Consider the following 19,689-nt stretch of genomic DNA (forward strand, 5'->3'; position numbering starts at 1 on the left):
GAGTTCAAAGTCTGGACTCTGCATCAGAATGGTTGAAACATTCACACACTCTGCTGTGCAGACTTTGGGCAGTCAGAGCTGGCATGCAGACAGATGCCAGCAATGCTGCCTTTGAGTGCTCCAGTCTGACTCATTGGTACTCTGCTGGCAGCACTGGAGAATCAATTGCTCTTTCTGTAGCCTTTGACAATTTCTCTGTCTGTAGTGCTGGTCTTTGGCAAAAGTAATGCCTGTTAATTGGTGGTTTTTTTCCTAACTTCCTCCTTTCTGCTGCTTATGCTATGTTTCTGTTCTTCAGCTTTTCAACTTAAGATTCCTCATATGCACACTATCTGGTAGTAAAATTTACCCCTTTAACAATAATGGTAATGCATCTTAAAACTATGAGTGCTCTGTTTTAGCCAAGCTAGGAGGCATGAATGGCCCTCTGTTGATGCAGAACACTTTCCCAGTTTGCATAGGAACAGAAGAGAACTTTTTTTTCCAGCTTCTAGTTTTACTTCAGGGCACTTGACACACTTGTAATTTCCATTTTGATATAAACTCTTTAATATTTTGATACCATAATTATTTGCCACAGCATATCTCAAGTGAAAGAGAAAATAAAACTCAGAAACTTACTGTAAAAGCTGACTTGAATGTAGATCACTGAAAGGTAGCATTTGCACAAAACAGTTTGGTGGTTTAATCTTTCTCATGTGTCATATGTGCTTACCACCTCATTTCATCAGGCTTCCTGTTTGCACTGCAGTAGTACCTCAAAATTTGCTTAGGGTAAATGTCTAAGGGAAAGTTTTATATCTTTAAATAGAGAAGTTAATATGGTTACAGATACTATATTAGACTTATATTTAATAAGCATAATCACATGCATTCAACCCAGGTAATGGATGGGCTCTGAGCTCTGTCTTCCTGCTGTTAGAGTTAATGTCTCTGACTGCTGGAGACCTGCCAGGAAAACCACTCATAGCTTTGCAAAGCCCAGTTCACAAGGGCAGGAACTCAATGTCAAACTTCCTTGTACTTATTATAGATGTGTATGTGGCTGCTAAACTAGTTAAGGCATTTCTAGAGTCAGGATGGTTGTGTAAACATTTTTAGTATCTATTTGTATGACAATATGTCTGTTTTGTTTGTTTCTTTGATAATAAACCCCTAAAATCATAATCCTAGGGAAACTGAAATTGAACTTATTTTCACATCCATGTTATGGACTGGATATGAGGATGAAAAGAAGTGATCATTAAACTTCCTCTCACTATCACCTATTCTGTGTATAGATTTCAGTTGTAGCATTAGAGACAGGCTTTTACGTTTTAGATGAGAAGATTTGATTTGTCCTTTGAAAGATGTTTTTTCCTCTTTTACTTTAGATTTGGTGTTAAAAAGAAACCAATTTACATAAATGTCATAAGAGATCCTATAGAACGTCTAGTTTCTTATTATTACTTTCTGCGCTTTGGAGATGATTACAGACCAGGGCTACGGAGGAGAAAACAGGGGGATAAAAAGGTAAAGTACACCCTATTATAAATGCTGTGCTTACTAAAATTAATGTGAAAACATTTTTAAAAATGTCCTGATAAAAGCTGAATTGTTCTTTTTATCAGTCTTGGTGATAATAGTGGCTTTGTAAGTTATATTCTCCATTTCCTGTCCATACTGGAGAAGAGCATGACATTAAGTAGGCTCTTTGTACCCTTATAAATTTACTATATGTTGCAATTTGTTAAAAAAAAATTAAATTTGGTTTTAGGTATCCAGAGCTGTAATTATCAAATTAAGCATATCCTCCTATGTAAGAAGGCTACATCTTGTTGAAGACTGAGACACATTTTTTCAGCAAAAGCTGTAGAACTGCTGATGCTTTGGCTTTGTTATTTTCATATAATTAGCAACCCAAATATTTAATTTTTTTTAAATGTAAACATTGCAATGTCTTTTTGAAAACTGTGGAGTATGATACATACATTTCTATACTTCCTCCTTGTGTCTTAGGTTGCTGTAGGTATAAGTTCAGGTTAGCACATTCAAACATTGACTACTAATACAGTTTCAGAATGGTAACATCATTCAGGCTCCATGATATATTTGTTCCAGAAAGAATCTATACATCTACTGTCACGGTTTGCAGTATGACATTTTTTGGGCATATTGCTTTGGATTTTTCTTAAATTGGGAAGAAAAGTAGGGTATTACATATAGGAGTATAGTTTATAAAACTGTAGCTACAACAGTGTGGAATCTTATCAAATACAAGTTTTTGTACTTCACAGACCCAAACACTTTTTACAATTTCAGTGATATTTTCTTAAGCTGATGCAGTTTTTCTGTAATGTTGACAATTTACTGTTGTGCTGTGTGAGTACCAAGAGACATTGAAAAAATAAGCAAAAATCACACTAAATACAGCTTAGTCTATAAACACCATAACAACTAATAAACATGACTAATCATTTTGTGTGCTGCTGCCATCCAAATAGTGCTTTTTAAATACTGGGAGTAAACCATTCCTCTTTTCTTTCCAGTTGGGAATCAACTCCTCTGTTATTTAGGGTTTAGCGCCATCTTCAGCTACTGCATTTCAGTTTGTCCAGATACCCTGCAACATAGGAAGAGGAAAGCTTCAAGAATAAATCGAAATTAAGCTTAAAAAATTGTCTTTATAGAATTAGTTAAACAGATGAACAGGTGATACAATACCATAAAGGCATTTTTCAAAAGAGAGATAGGATCTCACCTTTTGTAGCCTGCTGTCTCACTCTTTCCTGCTGGAAATCAGTCACTTGGAAAGCTGAGCATGCTGCCAAGTCTCCACTGTTTCTAGGACATAAAACTTACTAAAAAGAGTGAAATTTAACAGTGTTTGTTTTATTTTTGAATTATAATCAAAACACCCTTGTTAGGTAGTCACTGGGAAACACTATGCCAAAAATCCCTAGTGTTGCTGCTTGGTAGACTGCTCTGTAAGCTTTGATTTGCTGGAAAACAGTTGAAATGTATTCCTGTTTATAGTGCTTGCAAGGCATTGCATTAATAATTTTATTTTTTTCTGTTAAAGATGCTTTTTTTCATTTTGTCACTGATACCATTTTATTTAGGTCTGAGACTTAGTTGTTATACAGATTTAACACATCCTGTAAGGATCTCAAGTTCATTTAAAGTGAAATTGATGTACTGCATCAAACTTCTGGCTTCTTTCATTTAAATCAGGTGGTAGTACTGTTTTTCCAACGTGTCCCTAGAGAACTGTACATGTATAGATGATGTAAGTTTTGCATACATTAGTTACAAAATTCATAAGCTCAAAAATTGATTGAGCCAATTGCAGTGTCTTTATTTTGTGTATGTAACACTAGTATGTATTACAGTAGATTCACTTAAAGCTCTTCACATGAAAAGTAGGCAAGGTTAGAAATTACTTCTAGTGGAAGTCAGATGTTCCTTTATTAGTGGAAAGAAATCTCAATGCACTTTACACCCTCATCCCCTTCTAGTCCATACCATGGCTTTTATATGGAAGAATTCTTAATTAGTTTTTTTTTCTGTATCCCTGTTCTTCCAGTCTTAGATAGCTTGGCTTCAAATGCAGAGTCTGTAGAGGCAAGGGTTTCTTATAATAGCATCTCTGGATGGATCAGTCAAGGTAGGTACATAAGAGGAAGTGTGGAAGGAAGTCGGTCCTATTTCAGCTTACTTAGAAAATGGCTTGCTTCCTTTTGCTTATTAACTGTAAAATAACCTGCAAGTATAAGCAAAGAAATCTTTCTTTGCACAGATGCTAGTTCATTTTTAGTATATGCATTCATAATTTAGGAGGTGCATTTAACAATACATTGGTGCAGAATTTCCCTAGATAACTATGCTAGGGAAAGCGTACGTACCAGTGTCTTGTTTTCCCAGTTAAACTGCGTTTTTATCTATGTGACATGTTCAAACTATTCTAAACTCAAGAGTTCAGTGTGAACCAAGGCAGCACAGTTTACTCCCTGCTTTGGCATAGTACCAATATTTTTTTCAGATTATCTCAGAAACTTCACCTCAAAATAGAAGCAAATGATGTCGTTTTTCTTAACCCCAAATAACTACGTAAAATGTGTTTTTACATCATTGCTTTGAACAAAAACTTGTAATTATACAGAAGAAGCAGTCTAAAAAGTTGTGATCTCTTACTTTTTTTAATCTAGGCTAGATCCAGGCCTTATATCTTGATTAGAAATATCATGAATACTTACTTTATGATGACACAATAAAACATTTACAAATTCTTTCCAGTGCTAATGGAGTTCCTATTGTAAGTGTGTTACTGCAGTTGAAACTGTTCCTACAGCTGTGTATCCACGTAGGGAGCGATGTTGTATGGAATACTCTGTTATGCAGTGAACAACTTCCTTTCAGTTCTTCTGACTGCCAAAACAAAATTAGCATCTGAAATGGCAGTTATTTGTCATAATTAAAATATAATAGAACCTCGTTTATTCTAAAACAAAATGCATGATGTCCTATGTTATGAAGATCCAGCTGTTGCAGGATCACATAATTCCTGATGGCATTTGATGCTGTATCTGTAGTGACTTCCATTATAGGGGAAAACAATTATACCAGCACTTATTGACTAATTTTGCTAGTTTTGACAAATAGTTTTTGCTAAGGTTATATCAAGGGTATATCAGTGTATCATGTAAGATCAACTGTTCATTAGTAGTAACCATAAAAGGCTGTCCAAGTACTGTTTTAATTGAGACAATAGGTTGTCCTAACACTGTGAAAGCAAGGCTTGACAAAGATTTTTTTTTCTTTAACATCATATATGTGTTTTTCTGTCCCCACTGCATTTAGCAACTAACCAGTTTGAGATGTTTGATACATATACGAGATTTTAAAGCTCAGCTCAATTTTGTCTTTGTTCCAGACCTTTGATGAATGTGTGGCAGCTGGAGGTTCCGACTGTGCTCCAGAGAAACTTTGGCTTCAAATTCCATTCTTCTGTGGCCACAGCTCGGAGTGCTGGTAGGGAGATAAATGTTGCTTGTTAGTCAAGTACATCAGTGCTGAAATCTAAACTTTAACAAATCTCAATATGTAGCCCAATTGATAAAAGTGTGAGGGGCTGGACAGAGTGAAGCAGTGGGTACTTGAGTAATGTGTTTTCTGTTGGAGATGGATTTACTGAAACAGTTTTGCGGTTCTTCAAACTAGCAATATGTTACAATACTGTACCAGCAGTGCTATGAGGGAAAACATATGTTTTCAATTTTAAAAATCAATTTTGCAGATTTAGAGTCTTGACATTTTTCTCTTATGTCAGACTACAGTATTCTTCTTTTGGAATGGAGATATTTTAGTTCAAACTCCTAAACTTTCTGGGGAGTACACAATAATTGAGACCAGGATAAATTTATCTTCTTAAACCTTTACCAGATATACAGTAGTCAGTGCTACCTAGCAGAAACTGAAACAAAAGCAAATAGTGTCCATCTGTCAATGCAACGTGTTTTATGACAATGGCACAGGCTTTAAAAAACTCTTTAGCAAAAAAAAAGAAAAAAACATAGATTAATTAAAATAATCTGAGTGATATCAAGGGCAATTATTTGTCAGAGGTATTGTTAATTCAAACATAAGCAAAGTAAGTGGCCACTTGGGAGCTCTTCTTTTCAGTGCCTGTTGGTCTGTGTACTCTTTGGCCAGGTGGAGAAGTACAGAAACAAGAGGCAAAAGGGAAAGAGTGTTCTTACATGATTTTTGGTATCTAATGTGAAAGTGGAGACAGAATATTAATATTGAGACAATGTAAATCCTCAAAAAATTGCACAAATAGAGACATAAACCATATACACATATCGGATGTTTTTGCTGAGGTGCTTTAATAAATAGAGTCACATTTTTAGGTAAGAACACAGATGAGAGAAACTGAAAAGGGAAATGAAGTTAGGAGCAGTTATAATTTGGAATGAGTCTTGCCTTTCCTATACAAATGTCCTGTTGTGAAGTAATCTCCATCTAGGGACCAAGGATTGTTGGCTGACATCAGAACTTGCTGTAATCATTCTCTGTCATTTTAGGAATGTGGGAAGCAGATGGGCTTTGGAACAAGCCAAATACAATCTGATTAATGAATACTTCCTAGTGGGAGTTACTGAAGAGCTTGAAGACTTTATCATGTTATTGGAGGCAGCTTTGCCCCGGTTCTTCAGGGGTGCCACAGAACTGTACCGGACAGGTATTTAAATAGTTGATTTCCATGGATTTTCCACCTTCTTATTGCCTTTTTTAGTGTGAATTCTTTAGATCTAGATGAATAGTTTGCCTCTCAGCTGGATGATGCTCCTACAGAAGAAATAAACTCCTTTTAAAAAATTCTCAGTACTTTCTTCCCTTTTTTTTTTTTTTGTTTTTTAGGGCTAGTCCAAGTATCCTTCCGTCTTAGACAAATTGTAAATATTTAAAGTTGGGGTAAAGACAGTTGTGTAGGTATACTGCATGTAACATTATGACGTGTTTATAACAGAACATGTTTTTAAGGTTTTGCAGTAGTTTCAGTTTTGTAAAGTGGCTGATGTGGCACATTTCCATTTCCTCAGAAGCCCTGCTGGAATTAACTGTGCTCAATGCAGCCTAGTTGGCTGAGTGATAAAGCCTGAGGGCTGCAGAGACCCAAGTAGATGTTTATCTTCCTGGGTTCCTAGTAAGATGTAACTAGTAGCTTAGTTTCTAGCAGCTGGCCATGCAATTTATGATGAAGAAAAGATCTATCTGAGCAGAACTTCTATCAACATCTATTCTACAAATAGAGGGAGAAAAGGATCTGATGTACAGAGCCAGGATATGTAGTATTAACAAGTTAATTACAAAGCAACAGGAAGCATTCCTTGGGGAAAATCTGGTCATCATTTTGGTCATCTTTGTCTCAGAAATTCTGTGCAACAAGGATGTGGCTTATGTATCATTTATTATAAGACTATAGTATGCTCTTTAGATTGGAGAATAATGCTTTAAATGCCATTAGTAGAGATTATATTTTGATTCAAAATTGACAATTGACATGCAAAAACAGGGGTTTTTTTTCTTTCATGGAGAGCTAAAGAAAGCTACACCAGAACAGGGTGGGTTTTGGTAGTCTGAGTTGAATAGAACCTTCCCTGGAGATATTTAAAAGATGTGTATAAGTGGTGGAGGTATTTAAAAGGTGTATAGGTGTGGCACTCAGGGACATGGTTTAGTGGGACTTGGCAGTCTTAGGTTTGTGGTTGGACTCAATGACCTTAAATGTCTTTTCTGACCTAAATGTTTGTATGATTCTGTGAAAGTCTCTCCTGCAGTTTCTAAAGTTCTTAACATTTGATACCAAATTAACATCTAAATAATTAATTTTGAAAGACCAATTTTGCTCCAAGTACATTATGTGGAGTAATCTTATTCCTTAAATGAATGTTCATTCCCTGGGTTTATTAGAACAAAGAGGAAGAATTGAAATAATGGATGCAAAATTCATAAACATTTAGTGAGAGAGGCTGCAGTTTTCCAGCTCTGCATGTTATGTTAATAAATTCTGGATAAAAGCTTGTCCCTTTTAATGCAGTTTATCAACACACTGAGAGTATAAAAACTCTGTAAATAAAATGACTGTAAATATTTTTTGAGAACGTGAACTTGAGAGTGAAGTTATTGCTTTCATTTTGCATTTAGGAAAGAAGTCGCATCTTAGGAAAACAACTGAGAAGAAACTTCCAACAAAAGAAACTATTGCCAAGCTACAACAGTCTGAAATCTGGAAAATGGAGAATGAGTTCTATGAATTTGCACTGGAGCAATTTCAGTTTGTCAGAGCACATGCAGTTCGGGAAAAAGATGGAGAATTGTATATTCTGGCTCAAAACTTTTTCTATGAAAAGATTTACCCTAAATCAAACTAAGAACACTATACTGTTAGATTTATGGACCTAAATCTTTGGTCACATCATCATCTTAGTCCTCAGCCATGGAAACTAGATTGCCTGTAGACCTCCAAGACATTTCTTTATACGAGAAAAGTGGGTTGTGGATCACCTCCAGGGCTTTGGATGTAGCTGTGTTGGTAATCCAGAAGCAAAGGCTTCCTTTCTTTTATCTAACTAGTACTTTCAGTGGGAGTCAATATCCTGAACCTGAAGAAATTTACACTGTAATATGGAGCAATTAATACAGTTCTGTTTGAAAATATAAACAGTCCAAAAACCACTTTTGTTGATGCTCTTTTTAATTTTCAGAGCAATTTATTTTCATTTATACTTCTGTGAAGAGGAAATCATTTTCCCCAACTTTCAACATGGAAATTTTGGTTGTATACAGTATGAGTAGTCTTAATAACTGGTTGACATCTGTGCTTTGTTTTTGTGAATCATGTCACATGATGTTAATTTGGATGGTTAATCATGTTCTGCTGAGAAATGCTGCTGCTGCTGGAATTGCCCATATTTATATATGTGGTTTTATTAAAAAAATACAACTACTCATTAGTGTTAAAATGTCATTTTCACATTAATATTGTAAAAAGTTAACGAATCAGAGCAGTGGGGTTTTTATTTTGGTTTTTTTTAATCACCACCACCACTGACTGGGGTTGGGAAAACTACAAAGAAATTTGCTATTGTCTGCAGTTCTAGTTGATCCTTACACAGTGGTATAAAAATTCATAAATTCAGTAAGTTTCTCCATGGATTCTTTGTAATAATCGTAAACTAAGGTATTGGTGAATCCATATTATGACTCTATTAGTGAGCTGTGGTATGGCTAGGGTTTTCCTACTACTTCAATACTTTTATCTGTAGAATATTTTTACTGAGGTGCTTTATAATGTGTTTTAAAGCATTGCATTTACAAAAGGAGTAAAATGCTGTAAATACTGCTTATTTTATGTATTTGGACCAAAAGGTTTAAAGTAACTAGTTTAAAGTGGGGGTTTTTGCACCAGTTCTGTTATGTGTGAAGTGAAAAACATCACATCTGCTTCCTGGTTGAGTTAACTGTTGGACATTGCTGAAATGCACTTCAGCAACCTCTCTGACTTCAATACCAGAATGTTGTCCAGGGATTCTCTTTACAGAAATGTAGTCTTCATCATTTTAATAGGGTAAGAGAACAAGAAGAAAAATGTCATGTGCAGTCTGGTTGAGAAAGATTCAGTGAACTTGATTGACATAATTGTATTTATGTAACTGCCTTACGTGACTGTTGTAAATTTGTGAGTTGCCATTATTAACAATGTGAAACACCTGGTAGATGAAGTAAATTGAAATTTGAGAACAGATGTTTGGGGCCACTGCATTATAGCAAATGGCAGTGGAGCACTGCAAGAATTTTTCTTACTGACTTTTCTTAAAGATCTGAGTATTTATACATCTTATACCTGCCTTTTCTTAAAAGTGCTTTTCACAGGATTTGATGGGGAAGGCACTGAGGAGACAAGGAAAGGAACGGTGGGAAAGGTTTAAATTCCTAAGGTATGATGCTGAAGGCTTAGTTTAAAATTACCGAGTGGAGTTTCTTTAACCAGCTTGTTCTTGTAATGAAAACAAAGGAAATGGAAAATGGTCTGTGAATTGGATGTCTGCAGCCAAAAGCAACAGCCCAATTACAGAGAGGATAACAGACTATCAAGTACATCTTGCAGTTTGTTTTCTTAGATTTTTCCCTTCTGATTTTAAAAATAGATCTTTGTTCTTCCCAAATGATCAGGGAAGTTCCTTCTCATAAGTTGCCATTTATATAGCATGAACCATGCATAAGACTTCCTGTTCTAGTTCTTGTCTGTTGTCATCAATAATAATGCCAACATGTTTGGATATAGGATGTTTTAGGTCACACATGAAGACATGTTTCCTAGCTAATGAAAGGAACTGACGAGTCATATGCAAAAAGTAGTTAATGGAGATCTAAAAGTTCATTGGAAAACAGTCACTTTTTTTTTCAATAAATATTTATAATCCCAGGAAAGATTTCTGCTCAGTGATAGTTTTATGTTACATCTTTTTTTTACTATGTTGTTTTCCTTCAGAATAGTTCAGTTCAGTTTACCTTCTTGCATCTCCTTTAGAATTTTCAGAAGAGCACCTGTAAGAGAGCTGAAGAGGTTGCTAAGTGAAAATACAAAATATTCATCTAAGTAAGGAAATAGGTATGTAGACAAATGCTTCTCTATTGACAAGAAAACAATAGGCAAAACTTCTACTGCTTTCAGTAGGGTCTACAGAAACTTCTTCTATTCTGTAAGCAATTTTAAAAGTTGTTTCTTTTTTTTCCTTCCAGGAATTAGAATTTCTTAATTATGAGTCTTCAGTAACAAAACCAATAGAACAATGCAATTTTTTTTTTTTACTTTTAAAAGAGCAATATATTTTTCATAGTTCTTGTAAGGTAACAGATTTTATTTAATCAGATATCATTTCCTGTTCTTTGCTGTGAACTGTCAAGTTTGAGACAAACAGAAATTTTAGGAATAGTTTTTGGAAATGCTTGCAACAATTGGAACAGTACTAATTTCAGATGTACTCTGAAAATGGGATCATCTGTAGAATACAGAAGGAATCAAGACTGTCTACTTTTATATCTAGTGCAACCATTAAAGTCAGCTGTTAACTTAGAATAATTTGAATTCAGAACTATCAAACTTGGATTTCCTAAAAGACAGTGTAGGAAAAGGAGCTTTACAGATTTTTAATAATCTGCTCTATTTGTCTTCTATTTGGAAACAGAAACAATTCAAGTTGTTGCCATTAAAAATATTTTACAGTATATAAATATGATTTATCTCATGTATTTTCCCTTAATGACTCAGAGGAAAGCAGCAATATGTGAATTTTTATTTTTGCAGGTTGTGTGATCAGTAAACTACTATGCAGCCTCCTGAACACAGATCTTATAACTGAAGTCACTGTACTCTGCAGAGGAGTGAGATTGGCTTTTTGCAGGGCAAAGTTCATTTGAAAGGTGCTGAAATGCTCATACATCTACATATAGTTGAGGGCAGATTTTGTTACACTGTTCTGTACTTCCTGTACAAAATTACCCAGATTTTGTGCAAAACTGTAGCCCTGTTGAAACTCTTGATGTCAGCACGAGGTGCAAGGGCCTGCTGTGCTGGTGACAACTCAGCCATAGCCACAGTGTGCCTAGAGCACCTGTGATACACTGGGCAGTGCTGTCAAGAGAGCAACAGTGTTTGTAGCTCCTTCCCTTAAAAATTCTGCAGCCATGCTACAAGAATTTCACTCTTTATTTTGTTAGTGCATCCTTAAGCAGACCCATGGCTAGGGTGCAGAATGTCCTCTTTGCACATTCCCTCTTCTTCTGGGTGGATTTTCTAGCAGTCTCTCTTTTATTGGTATGCTGATCATGGCTTCATTTCCAAACAGACATGAACATTTATGGCTATACAATATGGGAGATGAAGAATCAGCCCATCCTGGTCATTTGAAATGCCTTTTCTGGGTGTTTAGTTTTTCTGAAGATATCTAGCTATTTTTACGTTACAGGAATAAGCTTTTGCTTATTGATGGTCTCAGAGCAGTTCTATCTTATATTGGGAAAAATTCAGTTATTTTTGGTTACACTTCCATTAAAATTTTCCTTTAAGCTTACCTGGTGTTGCTAAAGGTGTAAATGACAAAAAGGTGTGTGGATGATACTGTCTGAACTATGCTGCTTAAGCAGTCAATGGAAAAGCCTGATTCAAGTGCACTGCCAATTTAGCTCTTCAAAATTAGAGCATATTTTATGACTACTAGAGATTAAACTTAACGTACAAGGCTGCTTAGTTGGATGGATGCTTCCTTTACTGTAAGCCTATGCAACTGTGTAACCTTTGCAGCAGTATTTATAGAAAGAGCCCTCTTCCTGAGACTTTTCTGGAGCATAATTATAAATGTTCATACACTTACACTGTCTGATATTTACATCAGCAGCTTTCCATAGCTTCTGCAAAAGAGACAGGTTTATGAGCATTTCTAAAGCAGTACTGAATGTAATTTTGAAAAACATGGATTGTGCTTCATGACCTTTTTCTTTTTAAACACACACACAGCTAAATAGTGCCTTTTTTCCTCACAATCCATGTTGAAGATGCTTGCTCCCACTCACGCTCCATAAATTGATTCATTTGTGCAATACTATTCCAACTTGAAACCATTTTGTCACAGCTGTTTGAGAAATAATCTCCATTTTTCCTCACTGTGCTGCCAGCTTTCTGTTGTTTAAGTGTTTCAGTTGATTACCTAATGCAAATGCTATAAAATAAAACACCCATTGGGAAGGGGAAAGAAAAGAAGTCTGGTGTCCTGTCTTAATATTTGCATGTCACATTCACATTGAATGCTTTTTTTCTGGAACATGTTGTTATACAGTATTGTGAACTTAGTTGGCAGCTATTATGATTTTGGAGGGGAGAGATGAGCTGGAGTGTAGCTTGTCTGTAAGAATTTCATACAGCTATAACCAAATATATTTATAAGCCCTTAGAATTTGCATGGGCTTTGTGACCAGATATGTATTGAGTTTGCAGAGGATATACACTGTGCTGAAAGTGTCAATGAAAAGTTGTTAATATTAAAGCCAAGACTTGTAAGCACAGAAAACTGGCATTAAAACAGTGGATTGATAGATTTGTGCTTCCCTGCCTGAGGGAACAAATGACCAGGCAATTGCTGTGGTACAGGAACACCCTCAGTTACTGCAGTGCTGAGAGTGCTGTAACAACTTGAGTAGACCAGAAATGTCATTTGCATGTGTAAGCAAGGACTTAGAACAAGAAAATACCCTGAGCATGGGTATGCTGCTGTTTAGGATTTCTGAGGCTTACTGTAACTACTACCCTATAATGATTCCTGGCTGTGTGTGCTATGGAGCTGAACATCATCTGACCCTGCCAAGTTTCTTAATGCAGTTCCTAAATAGGTAGTTATCAGCCTTGGCAATTAAGAATCATCATGCAGTAACACAGCAACTTCCACTTGAGGATTTGGGTAGCTTTTAAATCCCCCTTTTGTTTAAAATAGACTTCTTCTTAGTACTGTGAATGGAAGTGATAGGTGTAATTCTCCACAGGAAAAAAGTCTCTATGCTTTTATCAGCCAGGATGAAGTGGTGGAAAAAAATGCCTATATAAAGGTACAGGATTTCCTAAGGTCACTGTACCTGTCTCTGAAATGACATAGTAAATAAAATGACAGCCAAAAAAAGTTGCAATACAATAAAAAGTTTTATTTGAAATGACAGTAGCTCCTCCTCTGAAAGACAGAATGACTGTAGAGTATATGTGCTAAGTCATGGTTGAACCATTTTTAACCGTTGTTGCCATTTGCACAAGTAATTAATCTCAGCAGCTGGAATTCATGGGAGGGGGAGAAAGAGAAGGGAAAGGTGGTTTTTGTTCCAACCAATTTTTTTTTTCAGATCCTGTATTTTCATTTTATTTATTGTTTGCATCTTGCAACTGATTTCAGTATAATTTCCTTACTTTTTAATAAAATAAAAGAATTTGCTAGTGAATGTCAAAGCAATGCCCAGATGTTTTCTTCAAGCACAAGTCCCCTGCTATGACCTCCTCCCCCAGCTTCATTACCACATAACACAGATGTGGTAACTTTCAGTAAGAGCTAATTTAAAGGACTAATAATACTCTTTATTAAAAAAAAACTCTACAAAGAACACCTGTGGCCTAAAAATGAAGGCTTTGAGACCTTTCACCTTGTCATAATAACCAACTGCATCCTCATAAAAATGGAAAATACTGTGATAAACATTCTCTGCCCATTTTCTGCACACTTACAAGGCTGATACTGAATCCATTCTCACATTTGCTACAGACAGACATTAACCTTTTATAATAAATATGACTGTCAAAATAATTATACAGAGAATAATCTTCCTATTGAAAAAAAAATAAAATCTGGGAACAAAATAGGTTAAAATGGTGATTCATGGAAATTGTGGTTATAGGTCAAGTCTACAGGTATTGTATTCCTCCAGTGTTTTAAGAAATTATTCACTACTGTGCTGTATCCATGCATGTGTTATTTCAAACACAGTTTCAGTATTATAAGGAAAAACCTTGTTCTGTTTTGAAAAAGAAGCATACCTAATTTGGTATAATCTGAATGCTCTAACTCTACCAGAACTCTTAGTTTGATGAAGCAGTTACTGGAAAATATTATAAGCTGTCTCTTTACCAAAAAAAGAGAAAAGCTAGTCCAGAGAATAATGGCCTAGAGGGCCTAAAGGCATTATTATTTTCTTGACAAATATTGATTGCTGTTTTTAGCACAGAATATAATTTGGAATCCCTAATCTCCTTTATTTAGAATTTAATAACTTCTAAAATGTTGCATGACTTGAAGAATTGGCAAGAGGAGAAGGAATGCTTAAGTGCTAGAGATTTGTGCAATTACAGGCTGGCTTTCTCAAGACTGCCTCACAGCAGCATATAACAATGGCTGTAAATATGGGCAAACATTGTGTATGGAAGGAGGGGTGTATTTATATCTGTGAAGAACAGAGGAAAGTACAGGCAGAAATATAAACCACTATATATTGCAGTAATTGATTAAATTAACAGCTATGATGGCTATCTCTGGCCTAATTATCTGCTTTGGATCTTCAGTGCCTTCTCTTGACTGAATTAATGAACTCAAAGCTGCAGCCATCAGGGCTGCTGCTATTATAAGCAAGGTCTGTACACCACCAAATGAAATGTCTCCTATTTATAACCCCAGACCAAATACCTACTTCCTGCACTCTGCTCCAGTACTACTTATAGCTAAGCTATAGATCTGGAAAAGCAAATTACATTGACTGGGAGGCTCCTGTGCTCTGCATTTTAGGTCTTTGCTTCTTGATGATAAAATAATTGCATGATAGAAGTTAAATCCATAAAGTCTGGGAGAAAGCATCTTATGTTCAGATTATGTGGAGCAAAAATTGTGCACTTTTTTTGTTGTCCATTCAGAATGAGCTCACTGGCTCAGGCAGATTCCAAGCAGTCAGACATCTGTTAATACTAAAGGCTACTTCAGAGAGATGGTTGGAAACCTGAGTTTTACTTTTAGCAAAAATTGCTGGAAATGTTTTCCACAAAACTTTTCAACAAATTTTTTGAGATGTTTTTTTAAGATGAACAGGGAGTTTTCCCCTTAAAACAGAGCAAAACAGGAACATGTCAGTGCCCTCCCCACACCAGTATTCTTTTTCAGTGCTCTTTTATTTTCTTTTCCTCAAGTGTATGGAAAAATATGTATGAGTGCATGACATATGTGATCAGTCTCTCTCTTTTCTCAGCTGGCTCTGTGAGATAGTGTGCTAGTTTTTCTTCCTTCACAAGCCTTCCAAAGGACAAGGCTTATCCTGCAGGTATTGTTGTAGGACATGTTATCACTCTCCAGTATGGAGTTTATCAAATTTGGTGTTTACTCAGGGTCACCTTTGAGAGCCTGGTGGCAATGGAGGTCCCTGTCCTGTGTGTGGGGGCAGTGCTCGCGTGTTGTGCTGCATTAGCTCGTGTGTGCTGCTGGCAGTGCATACGACAGTTTGGATACATTTACCCCATGTATCTGGCAAGGATATTTAACTTGGGGGGATGTTTTTTCTTTTTTTAATCTTTGTGCAGCAAAAGTGTCTGACAAGATGAGAATCAGGCTGCAATCAACAGGTTTTATTAAGCAAAGCTTTACAGTCAGCTTACGTGTATCTTTGGTTCTATACCCTCTCTTCCCTAATTCACCCATCCAGGAATGTTCTTTAAAAAAAATTATATATATATACATATATAATGTATGTATGTATATGTGTGTGTGTGTGTGTGTGTGTGTGTGTGTGTGGACATAAAAAGTCATAGTTTTCATCACTTTCATACTGAGAAAAATGAGTGAATTACAAGGCCAAGGGCAGCTTTGGAAGACAAGGTTGAAAACCCTGTAAGTAGCCAGAGGCACAGGCAGATGTGTAAATGCACCTTCAAAACCCAGCTTCTTTGTGTATCTGAAACGATGTTTCAGCATCTGAGTACAGCTGGGGCTGTACTCAGTTCAAGTACCAAGGAAACAATTTTAAAAGAGCTCCTTGCAATGAAAGATTCTGAGTTAAAGTTTGTTGTTCCTTTTGACAACAGTGTTTTCTAAGGCAATCATGTACCTTGGGACAGAGAGGATGGAAAAACCTTGATGTCATCGTGGTTTATCATAGATGTTCAAACTGATTTCATAATTTCATGTCTGGCTTGTGTGTGCTAATATAAACTCTTTCTTGTCCTTTATTGTATGCATGAAAAAGATGTGTTAAAAATCCAAAAGAATGTGCCTTTTTTCTGTAGCTGCACTGGTAGACTCTCCCCCTTGCCAATCTCATTTTGTTTATCCAAATTCAAATAATGACTGAAAACTGAAAGTCTTCCTGTCTAGTTCCAAAAATATTGCAGAAGGCTAGGAAATGGGGGCCTGGATACCATACAGCCATACTAGATGTTGTAAAATTTCTTGAAGTCTGTGATATCCCATAGCTAAAAGCAATGCAAACTAAGTGTTGTGATATTTGACTGTATTTGTCAAATTTTCAGGTGTGGAGCCTGAATTTAGCTATTTATGTTAATATGTAGTTATGTTCATGAGTTGGTTTTTTTCAGGTTGAGCAAATACCAGTAACTTTCTAGGAAAGCCAAGGTATTAACATCACAACACTTTGGCATCTGAGTTTGTAATTCTTTACTTTATTCTTTTAAAACCACCCAGAAAATTGTTTTCTGTTGTTTCATGCCTTGTTATGAAAATACATATATACATGTCTAACAATTTTTAAAAATAATTTCCTCTTCATGTTCTCTTCTGTAATCACATCTGCAAGAAAAATGTGAGTTAGAGACATTAATCATTTGGGAGCCTTGTGTCTAAGTCTTTGAAGACAAAGTGCTGCTTCTGCTGACTCTAGACTTTTTTGCCCAGGGTGGTTTCCTCTTTCCATATAAATCAAAAAACCCCATACTGCTGTTCTTCCTAGATCAGTTGGGGGCAGGGGGAACCCTCGAGGAATAAATAGCTGGTTTTCATGTGATGTTGCCACCACAAAAAACAGGCCATCAACAGAATCTTAAAGGATTTTTGTGAAACAAAGGTTAAGCAATGTAAATTAAAAACAAAGCCAGATTTTCTCGCTGCCTAAAGCTGGTGCAAATCCTTACCCACATCACTTCAAAATTGATAGGATTCCATTCTCTGAATGTCCCTTCAGATTCTTCTGAAGGGAAGAACTTCCCTTCAGGAGTGTTTCTAAGGGTCCTGCAGACTGGTTTCTAAGCTTCATCTGCTGATGCATCAACTTTCTATAAATGCATGAAATAATGAGATTTATTAGCATTTGTTGATGTCTCAAATTTCTGTGAAGAATATCCAAGGGATGGTAAAAACTGGCTGTTGGGCAAAGACTTTACTATTGAAAGGTGGGAGAAAGATTAGTTGTGGGATATTGGTGTCAGGTTTCAGGAATTATGATTTTCCAGTCTCTCAGATGACACAAAGCATAACCAAGAAGTTTAAGTAACTTCTTCACAGTTACTCATCAGAGACAGATGTTTCACCCTGCACGTGCAAAGCAAGTAAACAAACACGGATGCCAGAGGTGAATTGCTTCATCTTACACATCTCGTCTGTCTGCTCATCTCTGGGTACCTGTTGTCATCATCATCTGTCCAGCAGAGAAGAGTCCCTCCATCAGGTAAGCACTTTCTTTACCTGTTTTGGAGCAGTATAGATGCTTGTTCTTTGTAGATCAAGTACGTAAAGAGCTGTGTTAGTATTATTGCACAGAAATATTTTTATTGGCACATAAGGCAATAGTGCTGCAGATCCAAAGGAAGACTGTGTTGGTAAGAGGTATTGCCACATGGCTGCTATAATATCTACTTATTACTGGATAGTATAGGATAAAGTCCCCTTATCCTTTGCAAAGTTTTGGCTAGAAAATCTGGTACTGTTGTCGTGTGTCAGAAGTAAGGCACTGAAACACTGGTGGGGTTTACCTGTCTTGAGAAGCTGCATCTTCTGATCCCTGCTGCTGCCTGTGTGCAGCCTCACCCCTGGCCTAGCTACAGCGTGGCTGGCTGGTGCCTTGGCAGGGCTGCCCTGTGCCCAGGAGGGAATGGCTCTGCTGGCAGTGAGAACGCTGCTGCCAGCTGTCAGATACAGCAAATGGGAACAGCTTTGAGAAATGAGGCCTAGACCTGGTGGGTCTGCCTGCTGAGGTATTTTGATCCTGATTTGTGCTGGGGTAACATCAAGATTGGGCTTTTCACTGCACTTGTAAGCCAAGAGTGTGGTGCCTGCAAATACAGCTAGGCAAGAACACTGTGGAGGAGCCAGGAGTTCAGCTAAGACCTCCTGAGCCCTGCACAGGCTCCTCCTGTATCTTTTCACTAATCTTCCCATATAACTTTCTGCCTTGGCATGACTAATGTTCCCAATTAATGTATACTAACCTCTAGCATTTTAATATAATAAAGTAATAATTTATGTCTTAATACAGAATTTAATTTTTGTACTTGCCTGTCACATTTCAGGCACCATGAAAGGCCAAAGAACAGGTGTGGGTGTCAGGGGAGTGCTGCATTTGCAGCACTGGTCATGAGTTATGAATCCGTCAAACTTGCTGGTGTTGGCTGTATCAAGGAACAAGATGTTGTTATTTGGGACTCCAGAATGAATACTAGTCTCTGAAGTGGGAAATAAACATACAACTGCTTTCTGAAAGTTGGAACTAACTCCTTTGACTGATTTGGAAAAGAGTCAGAACAGGAACAGCTGTCTGTGCTGGCAACGTGAGGGGATTACAATTGCAGCAATTGCGCCTGCTTTTCTCCCCCCCAGGTCTGATTCTTGCTTCTGAAGTTTTGTGTGATTGGAGAAAAGAAGTGTCACAACTACCTTCTTTGTTTGCCTGCTATATTAACCACTTCAAAAAACAAGGAGAAGATCAGAGAAGGTGATCTGATCCTTTTGGACATCTGTAGCTGTTGGGAGCAGTGGTGTTTCAGAGTCCTGTCTTCAGCTAGCCTTGTGGTGAAATATGCAGCTGGTGGAAGGAACTGGGGAGACAACAGAAAGCATCGTATTAGATAGAACTTGCGCACTTCTGTTCGCAGACCAGCATCCCTCTTGCCCAAACTCCATTAATATTTCACAGAGTAAAAAGAGGTTATTTTACTTTATTACTTCATTTTGAAAAAGAAAGCAAGCATCTTTCCCTGCCCTAGCAAGGACTAGTCATATAAAATGAAAGCATGAGGATATTGGATTGAGATCATGCCAAAAAAACCTGTTCATTTTTTTCTCTACATTCAGGCCTATGTCTAACTAAAAACATGCCCAAGAGCACCTGTGCCCTTGCCATGCAGTAATGCTGTCAAAAGGAATGTTACCTCCCTGTCCACTCCAAAGAAATACCAGTGGGCCATAAATACATGCCTGTGCAAGCTGAGGGCTGGAACATCTCATCTGCTTTAGAGAGCAATGATCCTAGGGCTTTCCATACCTACAGGACCACTGCACACTTTTTTAGAACTCTGGGCAAGTAACAGATTTAAACTCTCCCCGACCATTGCTACAAAGGCCACTGTAGAGTCCTCCCCATCCCTGACTACCCATTCTGTGCTTTGGGTTTTGAAGGGGAGACCTT

The 19,689-nt window shown here is 36.9% G+C and overlaps 1 protein-coding gene across 1 annotated transcript in view; it reads left to right on the forward strand.

The window, feature by feature from the left end:
- Positions 1 to 12,304, forward strand: part of HS2ST1 (heparan sulfate 2-O-sulfotransferase 1) — a 78,113-nt gene extending 65,809 nt beyond the window's left edge. Inside the window, exons 4-7 of the mRNA XM_085068006.1 lie at positions 1,374 to 1,512; positions 4,913 to 5,010; positions 6,066 to 6,223; positions 7,690 to 12,304. Coding sequence (XP_084924132.1) covers positions 1,374 to 1,512; positions 4,913 to 5,010; positions 6,066 to 6,223; positions 7,690 to 7,916 — 622 coding nt within the window. The 3' untranslated portion in view covers positions 7,917 to 12,304. The remainder of the gene's footprint in view (positions 1 to 1,373; positions 1,513 to 4,912; positions 5,011 to 6,065; positions 6,224 to 7,689) is intronic.
- The last annotated feature ends 7,385 nt before the right edge of the window (positions 12,305 to 19,689 follow it).

The sequence above is a fragment of the Lichenostomus cassidix genome, chromosome 8, assembly GCF_008360975.1.
Source record: "Lichenostomus cassidix isolate B80296 chromosome 8, HeHo_3.0, whole genome shotgun sequence".
Classification (NCBI taxonomy): Eukaryota; Metazoa; Chordata; class Aves; order Passeriformes; family Meliphagidae; genus Lichenostomus; species Lichenostomus cassidix.